At 63.3% G+C, this 11,686-nt stretch overlaps 1 protein-coding gene across 1 annotated transcript; it reads right to left on the reverse strand.

Annotated features, from left to right (window-relative positions):
- Positions 1–738: 738 nt before the first annotated feature.
- On the reverse strand, positions 739–11,686 carry MZB1 (marginal zone B and B1 cell specific protein). The gene is made up of 4 exons (XM_075900128.2): positions 11,258–11,686; positions 4,457–4,578; positions 3,020–3,124; positions 739–2,276 (listed from the first exon to the last, which is right to left on the reverse strand). The coding sequence occupies exons 1-4, from the start codon at positions 11,474–11,476 to the stop codon at positions 2,090–2,092; spliced, it is 633 nt and encodes a 210-aa protein (XP_075756243.1). The 5' UTR covers positions 11,477–11,686; the 3' UTR covers positions 739–2,089.

The following is an 11,686-nucleotide window of genomic DNA, read 5'->3' on the forward strand; positions in this document are numbered from 1 at the left end:
GTTAATCGCCCGCACAAAGAGGACGTCTCTCTATTGGGGCATCCCAAGGGATGGCAAATATGTGGTCCAGGAAAAGGTGGGGGGAGCTGCTCGGCGTGGAATCCCGTCGGGAACGAGAGACTCCCCATGGGAAGCACTGCAGCACTTGAATGGTTGGGAACCGGCCCGGGCAAAGGCCTTGCAGGGACCCAGGGTGGCTGGGCTGCACCAGCTTTTGTACCGTTGTAACGATAAGCAGCAGGGTAACTGCACCCAGACTGGCAGCTTGGCGTTATAGTGACACAAAGACCATGCGCAGGCCGGGCCCAAAGCACAATCCTGCGTTCACCTGAGACATCTCTAGTTTCTGGTGGCCGCATCCTCTACACGGGGAAAAGTCCAGCTGGGGGCACAGCCCTACCAGAGCTGTTCCAGTCATTCCCGAAGAGCCTGGGAAGGACAGTGCCCGGCTGGGGGTTGGGCCCTCTCGTCCTGTAAACGTTGCTACGTCTTGCCCAGTTCTATGCCCCCCTCATGGAGGCCCAGCGGGTTTGGGGTGCTGCCCACTCTGCTCCCACTGGCAGTTTTGAACTTGCAAATGAAACCCCAGATTTAAATATCCCGGGCGTCATTTGCATGTTCCTGGGCGGGCGCCATTTTTAAATGCCCGTAGTTTGAACTACCTGCCCGCGGCTACAAGGAGGTTTAACGGTAGTTCAAATTAGGAGCTTTCATTTGAACTGCCTAGTTCGTGCCGCGTGTAGCCGCAGGCAGGTAGTTCGAACTAGGGGGAGTTAAAAATGGCGCCTGCCAGGGAACATGCAAATGAAGCCCGGGATATTTAAATCTGGGGTTTAATTTGCAAGTTCAAATGCCTACATTAGTCACCCTAGTTCGAACTAGGCTGGCAGTGTAGACATATCCTAAGGTGCCACAGGACTCCTCCTTATTTAAACACGTGAGAACCAGTGGAAAACCACGGGCCATTGATTTATACTCATATAGCCAGTAAAATGTATTACTCAGAATAAGTACAGACAGGAACCTGAGGAATTCAACAACAAACGTACATGATCCCCACGACGCAGTGCGGGAAAGGAAATCAGAGCGACCTCTAAGGAGCTGGGACTTCTAAACCTCAGATGGGGTGTAACTATTTCAATATAGTGAGATTATATTATCTCTAGTGGGCAGCAGGTGGAAACTGTCAGGGTGCCACTGGCTACAGCCCAGCTCCGACTGACGCTGTGGGAGCTGTGGTAATTTACAGCGAGGAAATGCCACCAGGTACTCCTGGCATTGGATTGATATACGGGGTGTAATTATGTATGGGCACTGGTTTATTTTAGGGTTGCCCATAAATAATCCCTGGGCTAAGAATATCATTTTATCCGTATTAAGCTCCGGATGGTACATGTCGTTTTGTTAGGAAAAGGTTGCCTGGGTTTACATTTGTTTGTTGTTATTTGGTTGCCTGACTGTGTATTTTGGTTTGTTACTACGTGGTTGCCCAGATGTACACGGTGGGTTGTTATTACGGGGTTGCCCGGATGTACACGGTGGGTTGTTATTACGGGGTTGCCCGGATGTACACGGTGGGTTGTTATTACGGGGTTGCCCGGATGTACACGGTGGTTTGTTATTACGGGGTTGCCCGGATGTACACGGTGGTTTGTTATTACGGGGTTGCCCGGATGTACACGGTGGGTTGTTATTACGGGGTTGCCCGGATGTACACGGTGGGTTGTTACTACGGGGTTGCCCGGATGTACACGGTGGTTTGTTATTATGGGGTTGCCCGGATGTACACGGTGGTTTGTTATTACGGGGTTGCCCGGATGTACACGGTGGTTTGTTATTACGGGGTTGCCCGGATGTACACAGTGGTTTATTACTATGGGGTTGCCCGGATGTACACGGTGGTTTGTTATTACGGGGTTGCCCGGATGTACACGGTGGGTTGTTATTACGGGGTTGCCCGGATGTACACGGTGGGTTGTTATTACGGGGTTGCCCGGATGTACACGGTGGTTTATTACTATGGGGTTGCCCGGATGTACACCCCGTCAGCGTAAACCTACTGTCCAGTCTGGGCTGTGCAGGAGCTGTGCTACAGCTCACTCTGCACAGCCTTCGCTTCATTTAGGCTGCCGCCCTGGGCATCGCTAAGTCTTGCACAGGCTCTCTGCTCTCTGGAGCACAGGAACTCCGCCAAGGCGTCCGGCCTGCGTCGGTACTCCTCGTAAATCTGCTCCTCCCCGAAGTCGCCCAGGTAGCTCTGGCACAGCTTGTAGAGCCTACAAAGACGAGAAACGGAAAGAGGACTCCACGGTATCGTTCCAGCAGGTGCCCCCAGAGGGCGCTGTCCCTCACAGTCCGGCGAGTCGTTTGTCTCACTGTGAGTTGGGCCGTGCTCTGGTCTTGTTTCTTCTCGGGGCTGTTGCAAGCAGCGAGCAAGTTTGCTCTCTGCCGTAATCTCCCGAGCTGGCGCTGGGCACTGGGGCTGAAAGATGCTATTGCCCGAGTGCTGTGTGAGCACCGCAGGGAGGGTCAGCGAACACGAGACACTGCAGCAGTATCCAGGCTCGGGGCTATGGATTTCCCCGCCAACGTGCCTGGCTCCCAACCCTGCTGCTGCTTGGCAGGGCGCTGGCACCGTTCCACCTGGGAAAATGGGCCGCAGGGCCCGACGTGTAAGTGCCATGGGGAGCCAGGCCTGGGAGCACGCTCGGCGGCTGCCCTGTCGCCTTTGCTGCTCAGCAGGAAGTGGGGGTCAGGCTGGTCCCTGCCTGGGGGCGAGAGCCCCGGGGCACCCGCCTAAGCCCCGTTTCCATTTCCTCTGGCGGGCACCATTAGCAGAGCCTCGTTTGCCACAGGCAGCCCAGTTAGCACCCAGAAAAACAGCCAGCTGGCTTCCAGGGGGGCCGCCCCCCACCCCCAGCAGGGAACTGCACGTGGTGTTTCCAGCCTGGCTGCAGCCACCTCCCCGCCCCCGCCTGCTCCTCCCCAGCCCCTCACTCCTGCCTGCCTCTGGGCTCACCTCGTGGGCCACGGGCCGCCCGTCATCATCACACTCACGGTCTCTTCGCTCTTCAGGCCTGGCCCGGCGAAGCGTCGCACTCCCCCCACTTCCTTCACGCCGTAGCTGGGGAGAGAAGAGGGAGCCCCCACAGTCACGGAGCAGCTGCTCTGCATAAACCCCAAGCTTCCTGGGGAAGGGGAGCGTGAGGCTGCGGGGGCGGGGGCGTGGGCTGGCGAGGGGAGGGCCCCTCAGGCTCTTCCTGTGGTCACTGGCCTGAGAGCAGAGACCATTCTCCCCGGTTTGCATCCCTCCTGTTCCATGTCAGGCCCCCCAGGGATTCACCCGCAGCTCAGTGAACCCTGCTGAGCGTGGCTCGAATCTGAGCCCTGATGAGCATGGCCCAAAGCCCAGAGCTGAGCCCTCGTGGGTAGTCACGGGACGGCAGGAGGGGCCAGTGGGGCAGTGGCGGGAAGGAACGTGGTGGGGTCATGGGGCGGCGGGAGGGGCCAGTGGGGCAGTGGCGGGAGGGAACGTGGCGGGGTCAGGAGGCGGTGGGAGGGCCCCATGGGGCAGTGGCGGGAGGGAACGTGGCGGGGTCAGGAGGCGGTGGGAGGGCACCGCGGGGCAGTGGCGGGAGGGAACGTGGCGGGGTCAGGAGGCGGTGGGAGGGCCCCATGGGGCAGTGGCGGGAGGGAACGTGGCGGGGTCAGGAGGCGGTGGGAGGGCCCCATGGGGCAGTGGCGGGAGGGAACGTGGCGGGGTCAGGAGGCGGTGGGAGGGCCCCATGGGGCAGTGGCGGGAGGGAACGTGGCGGGGTCAGGAGGCGGTGGGAGGGCACCGCGGGGCAGTGGCGGGAGGGAACGTGGCGGGGTCAGGAGGCGGTGGGAGGGCCCCATGGGGCAGTGGCGGGAGGGAACGTGGCGGGGTCAGGAGGCGGTGGGAGGGCCCCATGGGGCAGTGGCGGGAGGGAACGTGGCGGGGTCAGGAGGCGGTGGGAGGGCCCCATGGGGCAGTGGTGGGAGAGAACGTGGCGGGGTCGCGGGGTGGCGGGAGGGCCCCATGGGACAGTGGCAGGCAGCCAGCACGGGGAGGGCACACTGGAGACACACCTCTGTCCGTGTGAGCGTGCTGCCGCGTGCTCCCCCAGACCACGCCCAGGGCGGGGTGCCGCCCCTCCCCACCCTCACTGGAGCGCTGAGAGCCGCAGGCGAGAGGAGGCGCTGGGCCTGGCCTGCCGGAGGGCGGGGATAAGCAGCGCCCGGCACTGTCTCAGTCCCGTCGGACGTTCAGAGCCGGCGTCTCCCCGGAAGCGCTCGGGGGGTTTAGCTTTGCGGGGCCTGGCCTGCCACTCGCTGCCTTTCGGGGGCTGAGGAGGCGACGAGGCCGGGCTGCCCTGGGCAGAGACACCGGCCACCCCTGCGTGCGAGGGCTTCCCGGCTCAGCGCGCCCACTCACTTCTCCCAGCTCTGCGAGCAGCTCCCCTCCAGCGCCTCCAGGTACTCAGACTCGCTCAGGCGCGCGCCCGGCGCCTTGGCAGACGGCCGCTTGGCTTCGGCTCTGGCCAGGTGCTCCTGCAGCTGCGGCACAAGACAGAGCCGGCTCACCGGGGCGGAGGGGTGGCAGCAGCCTTCCGGCGGGAGTGCGGCCTGCCTTGGCCGGGGACGCCCGACCCCCCACCCGAACGTGCTGCGAGCACCTAGAGTGTCGTGGAGGGGAGAGACCGCGCACCCACAAAGGAACCTCCGGGCTCTCAGGGGGCCTCGCCCAGATATTGAAACTACACGTGCAGGGCCCACTCCGCCACGCTGCCACGGCCCCTCGAGACCCCCTGCTGGGGTAAACAGGTGCTAAATGCCCCAGGCCAGCTGGCGTAAGCGGGGCCCTCTGCCCGCACCAGCCCCGTGGGAGCGGCGGTGGGGAGCCCGGCCCTCAGAAGAGCTGGGTTCCACTCGGCTCGTCCGACAGCCAGTCCCCGACTCCCGGGCTCGACTGCTGCCCTGCAGCGGGACCCCTCCCGCCCCCCAAGTGCATGGAGCAGACAGACAGACGCCCCCACCCTGCCTGCTCCACTCCATGCCCATTCCCGCCCTCTGCCCAGCTTCCGCCTGGCTCCTTCCCTCCCCTTCTGCCGACTGCCCAACCGCCCGGCCTGGCTCACAGGTCTCGGGCATCCCTGGAGGGGCAGGCTGGAGACGGCAGCCAGGCGTTGGGGGCGGGGGGAAGGCTGGACAGGCAGGGAGCAGAGTCCTGGGGAGGGCTCAGCTGCTGGCCAAGCGGCCAACTATCCTGCAGTTGCAGCTGGTGGCCACCAGGGGACGGTCACAAGCAGCCAGAAGGCCCCTTTCTGTCACCTCATGCAGCACCCCCTGCTGGATCTAAACAGGGAAGCAGCCGCTGGGGGTCAGGGAGTTGGGCACATCACTGGCCCCAGTGGCTCCCCCTAGGGCACCCACCAGGGTCCACCCCTCTCCCTAGCATCCCAGGCCCTCTCTAGAACACGCGCCCCAGCTGGCTAGGGGCTGTGCAGCTCCGTGCACAAAGCTTAGACAGGCAGACTTTTCAAGTATGCAAATTAGCTCGTTCTCTAATCTCCTAAAAAGTGGGGAAACAGGGGGGGAGGGGAAGGGTGTCCAGGGTGCGGGATTGCTGCACAGGGATGCCTGCAACCCCACTCTGCATGGGGTGTGGGTGGGTGCCCAGGGCGCGGGATTGCTGCACAGGGATGCCTGCAACCCCACTCTGCATGGGGTGTGGGTGGGTGCCCAGGGCGAGGGATTGCTGTGCAGGGATGCCTGTAACCCCACTCTGCATGGGGTGTGGGTGGGTGCCCAGGGCGAGGGATTGCTGCACAGGGATGCCTGTAACCCCACTCTGCATGGGGTGTGGGTGGGTGCCCAGGGCGAGGGATTGCTGTGCAGGGATGCCTGTAACCCCACTCTGCATGGGGTGTGGGTGGGTGCCCAGGGCGAGGGATTGCTGCACAGGGATGCCTGTAACCCCACTCTGCATGGGGTGTGGGTGGGTGCCCAGGGCGAGGGATTGCTGCGCAGGGATGCCTGCAACCCCACTCTGCATGGGGTGTGGGTGGGTGCCCAGGGCGCGGGATTGCTGCACAGGGATGCCTGCAACCCCACTCTGCACGGGGTGTGGGTGGGTGCCCAGGGCGCGGGATTGCTGCGCAGGGATGCCTGCAGCCCCACTCTGCATGGGGTGTGGGTGGGTGCCCAGGGCGAGGGATTGCTGTGCAGGGATGCCTGCAACCCCACTCTGCATGGGGTGTGGGTGGGTGTCCAGGGCGAGGGATTGCTGCACAGGGATGCCTGCAACCCCACTCTGCATGGGGTGTGGGTGGGTGCCCAGGGCGCGGGATTGCTGCACAGGGATGCCTGCAACCCCACTCTGCATGGGGTGTGGGTGGGTGTCCAGGGCGAGGGATTGCTGCACAGGGATGCCTGCAACCCCACTCTGCATGGGGTGTGGGTGGGTGTCCAGGGCGAGGGATTGCTGCACAGGGATGCCTGCAACCCCACTCTGCATGGGGTGTGGGTGGGTGCTCAGGGCGCGGGATTGCTGCACAGGGATGCCTGCAACCCCACTCTGCATGGGGTGCGGGTGGGTGCCCAGGGCGCGGGATTGCTGCGCAGGGATGCCTGCAGCCCCACTCTGCATGGGGTGTGGGTGGGTGCCCAGGGCGAGGGATTGCTGCGCAGGGATGCCTGCAACCCCACTCTGCATGGGGTGTGGGTGGGTGCCCAGGGCGAGGGATTGCTGCGCAGGGATGCCTGCAACCCCACTCTGCATGGGGTGTGGGTGGGTGTCCAGGGCGAGGGATTGCTGCACAGGGATGCCTGCAACCCCACTCTGCATGGGGTGTGGGTGGGTGTCCAGGGCGAGGGATTGCTGCACAGGGATGCCTGCAACCCCACTCTGCATGGGGTGTGGGTGGGTGTCCAGGGCGAGGGATTGCTGCACAGGGATGCCTGCAACCCCACTCTGCATGGGGTGTGGGTGGGTGTCCAGGGCGAGGGATTGCTGCACAGGGATGCCTGCAACCCCACTCTGCATGGGGTGTGGGTGGGTGCTCAGGGCGCGGGATTGCTGCACAGGGATGCCTGCAACCCCACTCTGCATGGGGTGCGGGTGGGTGCCCAGGGCGCGGGATTGCTGCGCAGGGATGCCTGCAGCCCCACTCTGCATGGGGTGTGGGTGGGTGCCCAGGGCGAGGGATTGCTGCGCAGGGATGCCTGCAGCCCCACTCTGCATGGGGTGTGGGTGGGTGCCCAGGGCGAGGGATTGCTGCGCAGGGATGCCTGCAGCCCCACTCTGCATGGGGTGCGGGTGGGTGCCCAGGGCGCGGGATTGCTGCGCAGGGATGCCTGCAGCCCCACTCTGCATGGGGTGTGGGTGGGTGCCCAGGGCGAGGGATTGCTGCACAGGGATGCCTGCAACCCCACTCTGCATGGGGTGTGGGTGGGTGCCCAGGGCGCGGGATTGCTGCACAGGGATGCCTGCAACCCCACTCTGCATGGGGTGTGGGTGGGTGTCCAGGGCGAGGGATTGCTGCACAGGGATGCCTGCAACCCCACTCTGCATGGGGTGCGGGTGGGTGCCCAGGGCGCGGGATTGCTGCGCAGGGATGCCTGCAGCCCCACTCTGCATGGGGTGTGGGTGGGTGCTCAGGGCGCGGGATTGCTGCACAGGGATGCCTGTAACCCCACTCTGCATGGGGTGTGGGTGGGTGCCCAGGGCGCGGGATTGCTGCACAGGGATGCCTGTAACCCCACTCTGCATGGGGTGTGGGTGGGTGTCCAGGGCGAGGGATTGCTGCACAGGGATGCCTGCAACCCCACTCTGCATGGGGTGTGGGTGGGTGTCCAGGGCGAGGGATTGCTGCACAGGGATGCCTGCAACCCCACTCTGCATGGGGTGTGGGTGGGTGTCCAGGGCGAGGGATTGCTGCACAGGGATGCCTGTAACCCCACTCTGCATGGGGTGTGGGTGGGTGTCCAGGGCGAGGGATTGCTGTGCAGGGATGCCTGTAACCCCACTCTGCATGGGGTGTGGGTGGGTGTCCAGGGCGAGGGATTGCTGCACAGGGATGCCTGCAACCCCACTCTGCATGGGGTGTGGGTGGGTGTCCAGGGCGAGGGATTGCTGCACAGGGATGCCTGCAACCCCACTCTGCATGGGGTGTGGGTGGGTGCTCAGGGCGCGGGATTGCTGCACAGGGATGCCTGTAACCCCACTCTGCATGGGGTGCGGGTGGGTGCCCAGGGCGCGGGATTGCTGCGCAGGGATGCCTGCAGCCCCACTCTGCATGGGGTGTGGGTGGGTGCCCAGGGCGAGGGATTGCTGCACAGGGATGCCTGCAACCCCACTCTGCATGGGGTGTGGGTGGGTGCCCAGGGCGCGGGATTGCTGCACAGGGATGCCTGCAACCCCACTCTGCATGGGGTGTGGGTGGGGCAGGAGTCTGTCTGCAGCGAGATCCCCCAACACTTGCCTGGACTTTCCTTTCAGATCAGCAGCTAAAATAAGTTTGCAGCCTCCCTTCACGTACCGGCGCGGCTCAGCTGCAGGGGCGGCCGCAGGCCACCTGTTAGCAAAGTTCTGGAGCCAAGCCCGGGGCCCACAGAAAGCCAAACAGGTGCTGGGCCTGAAGGCTGGCAGATGCCAGAGAGCCGGGGGCGGGGGGAGCTGGGCACAGATAGGAAGCGAAACCTGCACTGGCTGACCTGCATAGACCGCCCCCCCCGCCCGATTCTTGAGCCCTGTGTTAGCCGCCAAACTCAGCACCTCAACAGGGGATGATTCAGCAATACCCAGCAGGCCAGGCTGCGTGGAAACGCCTGGCACCAGAGCCAAAGAATAGCTCCTCTCGGGGCAGCTGCAGCCCGGCTTGTCTTACCTCTGCAAGGCCGGAAAGGGCCTGGCCCAGCGCCCACGGGCAGCCCGCCTGCAGCCCCAGGGAGGCAGGGCAATATGCGGCTGCTGCAGACGTGGCATGAGTTTGCTGGGCCTCAGTCCGGCTCGCAGCTGCCACCCCGGTACCTCAGAGCCATTCCAGCCACGACCGGCTGCCACCTGGGCTGCTCTGGCCAAGGAGCCTGCACCCCCCCAGTTTCCTGTCCCGCTCTGCCACTGACTTGCTGCATGCACATGGCCAAGTCACCCAGCCCAATTCTCCCATTTCCCGCAGGGGGTTACAAAGCTGAACTTGTGGGCAGGAAAGAGCTATGAGAGCTCTGCCAGAAGGGGCTGTAGTCAGCCCCCCCGCTCTCTCCCGGCTGGTATTGGGGGCGCCCCGGCACTGGGCCAGAGCCCGGGGAAAGCGGCCGTGTGGCTGTTTTCTAGGGGATTTTCTCCCGGGACACTGCACCTGCAGGCTTCTGGCAGGGGGGATTTGCATAAATCCATTTTTACCCTCTAGTGGGAAACTGGAGGCCACTTGGGGAGGGGTGAGCCAGCTGCTAACGGCCTCTCTCCAGGGGAGGTTTCCTTTTTCAGACCCCAGCCACGGCCTCGAATGTAGATTTCACTTCTGCAGCTGCTCATGCAGGAAGGGCGGGCAGGCTCGGCATGCCTGGCCCCCGCGGTTCGGGGCTCCCCTGCACGGGGACCCATGCAGCATGGTGTGGCTGTCTGGCATACAGGGACCAAGCCCCCAGCCGTGGCTCCTGCCTCATAGCTCACTGCAGATGTGCTGCTTTGCTAGGGAGACCGGCCGGAGGAGGGCACCAGCACCAGTTAACGGAGAGACTCCCCTGGACTGCCGTAGACTTTGGATTGTTCCAACGTGCAGCTGGTCAGGCCGCTTGTCTAATCTCCCCTCCCCAACATGTCTAGTCACTATCGCTAGCGCAGGGCCGCTCTCGTGCGGACAAGGTGCTGGCGGTGTAGGGGCTGCAGATAAACTCAGCGCTCACCCCCGCGAGGGACAGACCTGCCCGGCAAGACGCTCTGAATAACAGGAGGTGCTGCATCGTGTTGGGGGCCAGGCTCCCAAAATCTGGCCTCCTCGCGCCCTCCTGAGCCAAAAGATTATGACAGCAAAGCAGCGTGGGAGACAAAGTACCAGGCATGGCAATTTGTACCCATCGACCACGCAAAATAAAAGGCCTTTAATCTGGATCACATGTTAAAAGTAACTCGCATCAACTGTGGAATTTATACCAAAGGAAGCGGGGTTGGGAATCCAGGGGGCCCCTTTCTAGCGGGTCCAATTGCAGCTCTGAGTCCTACATCTCTGGCCCAGGAAATGCCTGCTCCACGCCAGGGACAGAGAGTGGAAACTGGCCCCCTTTGCTGTCTGCTAACCCAGCCCTGTGCCCCCGCAGCTCCTCGGAACGCAGCCGGGGCAGGGGAGGGAAGTTGTTCTGGCAAAATTCCTTTGCCACGATTTTGGAGCTAGAGTCTCCTCCGGGCTCCACCCGGAGCTTCTCAGCTCTGATTTTCTGCTCCCCCTCCATGCCCGGGCTGTCAGTTCCTCCTTTCTCCCCCTGCAGACCCCGTGGGCTGCTCTGCTGGGGAGGCAGCGTGTGCCCCTACAGATTAAGGTTGGGTTAATTGGCACTTTCGCTGGGGAAAGGCAGGATCCTGATTCAACCCACCCAGGTCTCCAGCAGTCCTTCCTCAGGACATCATGAGGCCAAGTACTTGTCCAGCTGGCAGGAGGGTGGGGGCATAGGCGGTCTCTCCTGCCCGGGGCTCCCCTGTCAACCAGGTGGAAATACCGACAGCAAACCCAGCAGGGCAGCGTGTGCAATCCCTGTGTAAGCATCCTGCAAGGTGAAGGACCGTCTCGTTCACCTGGTCCTGTCCCTGACGGGGGCGGCTTTGTAACAAGAACAACGACACAACAGAGATGCTAGTGAGTCTCCTCTGTCTCCCCGAACGCACCGACTGTCATTGCTCGGCAGTTACGGTGTAGGGCTAGCGAGGAACCCAGGCACGTCCCTGTCTGGGCAGAGGGCTGCAGGCTGGGTACCTGTGCCCAGAAGTACCGCTGCACAGCTCTGAGTGTCATATGTTCCGAGTGACCGGAAAAGGGCCCCCACAAATAATTCAGTCCTGGAGTTCACGTGCCTGTTAATCTCCCTGTATGGGAAGCACAACCACACTAATTCCTACAGTGTAACTACAGCCGCTCTAGCGTCAGGGAACCCTCTTTCTGTGATGCGCAGATTTGCCTCCGCGTTGAATGCTGCTCCCGGGTGGCTGAGGGGGGCGGCCCTCCGGCTGTGGGCAGGAACTCACCTGGAAGGCTATCGCCCTGCAGGCATCGCAGCGCAGGTGCTGGGGCATGTGGGCCGAATAGGTTTCCTCGGCGTTGAAGCGGGGGGACGAAGCCGAAAAGGCCGCCTCCGAGCCGGGGCCCGGGGTGCACCGGGGGCTGCTGCAGGACGAAGGCTTCCCGTCTGCGGCGCTGAGCTCCACCACGCTGAGCACCACGGCAGCCGCCAGCAGCGACTTCATTTCCCCAGCCCGGGAGCCCCTGGCAGGCGGGCAGCAGACGGGGGAGATGGAGTGCGCGGGGAGGAAGCAGCCGGTCGGCAATAAGCCAGCCTTCGGGCCAATGAGAAGGCGCCGGCGCTTCGAGGAGGCAGCGTCAGCCTTGCACAACCCGCTCGGTCGGGGTTGTAGACCCAAAGGACAAGCCGGTGGGGAAGGTCCCCGGGGGATGCG

This window comes from Pelodiscus sinensis, chromosome 16 (assembly GCF_052426305.1).
Source record: "Pelodiscus sinensis isolate ZL-2025 chromosome 16, ASM5242630v1, whole genome shotgun sequence".
NCBI classification, from domain to species: domain Eukaryota; kingdom Metazoa; phylum Chordata; order Testudines; family Trionychidae; genus Pelodiscus; species Pelodiscus sinensis.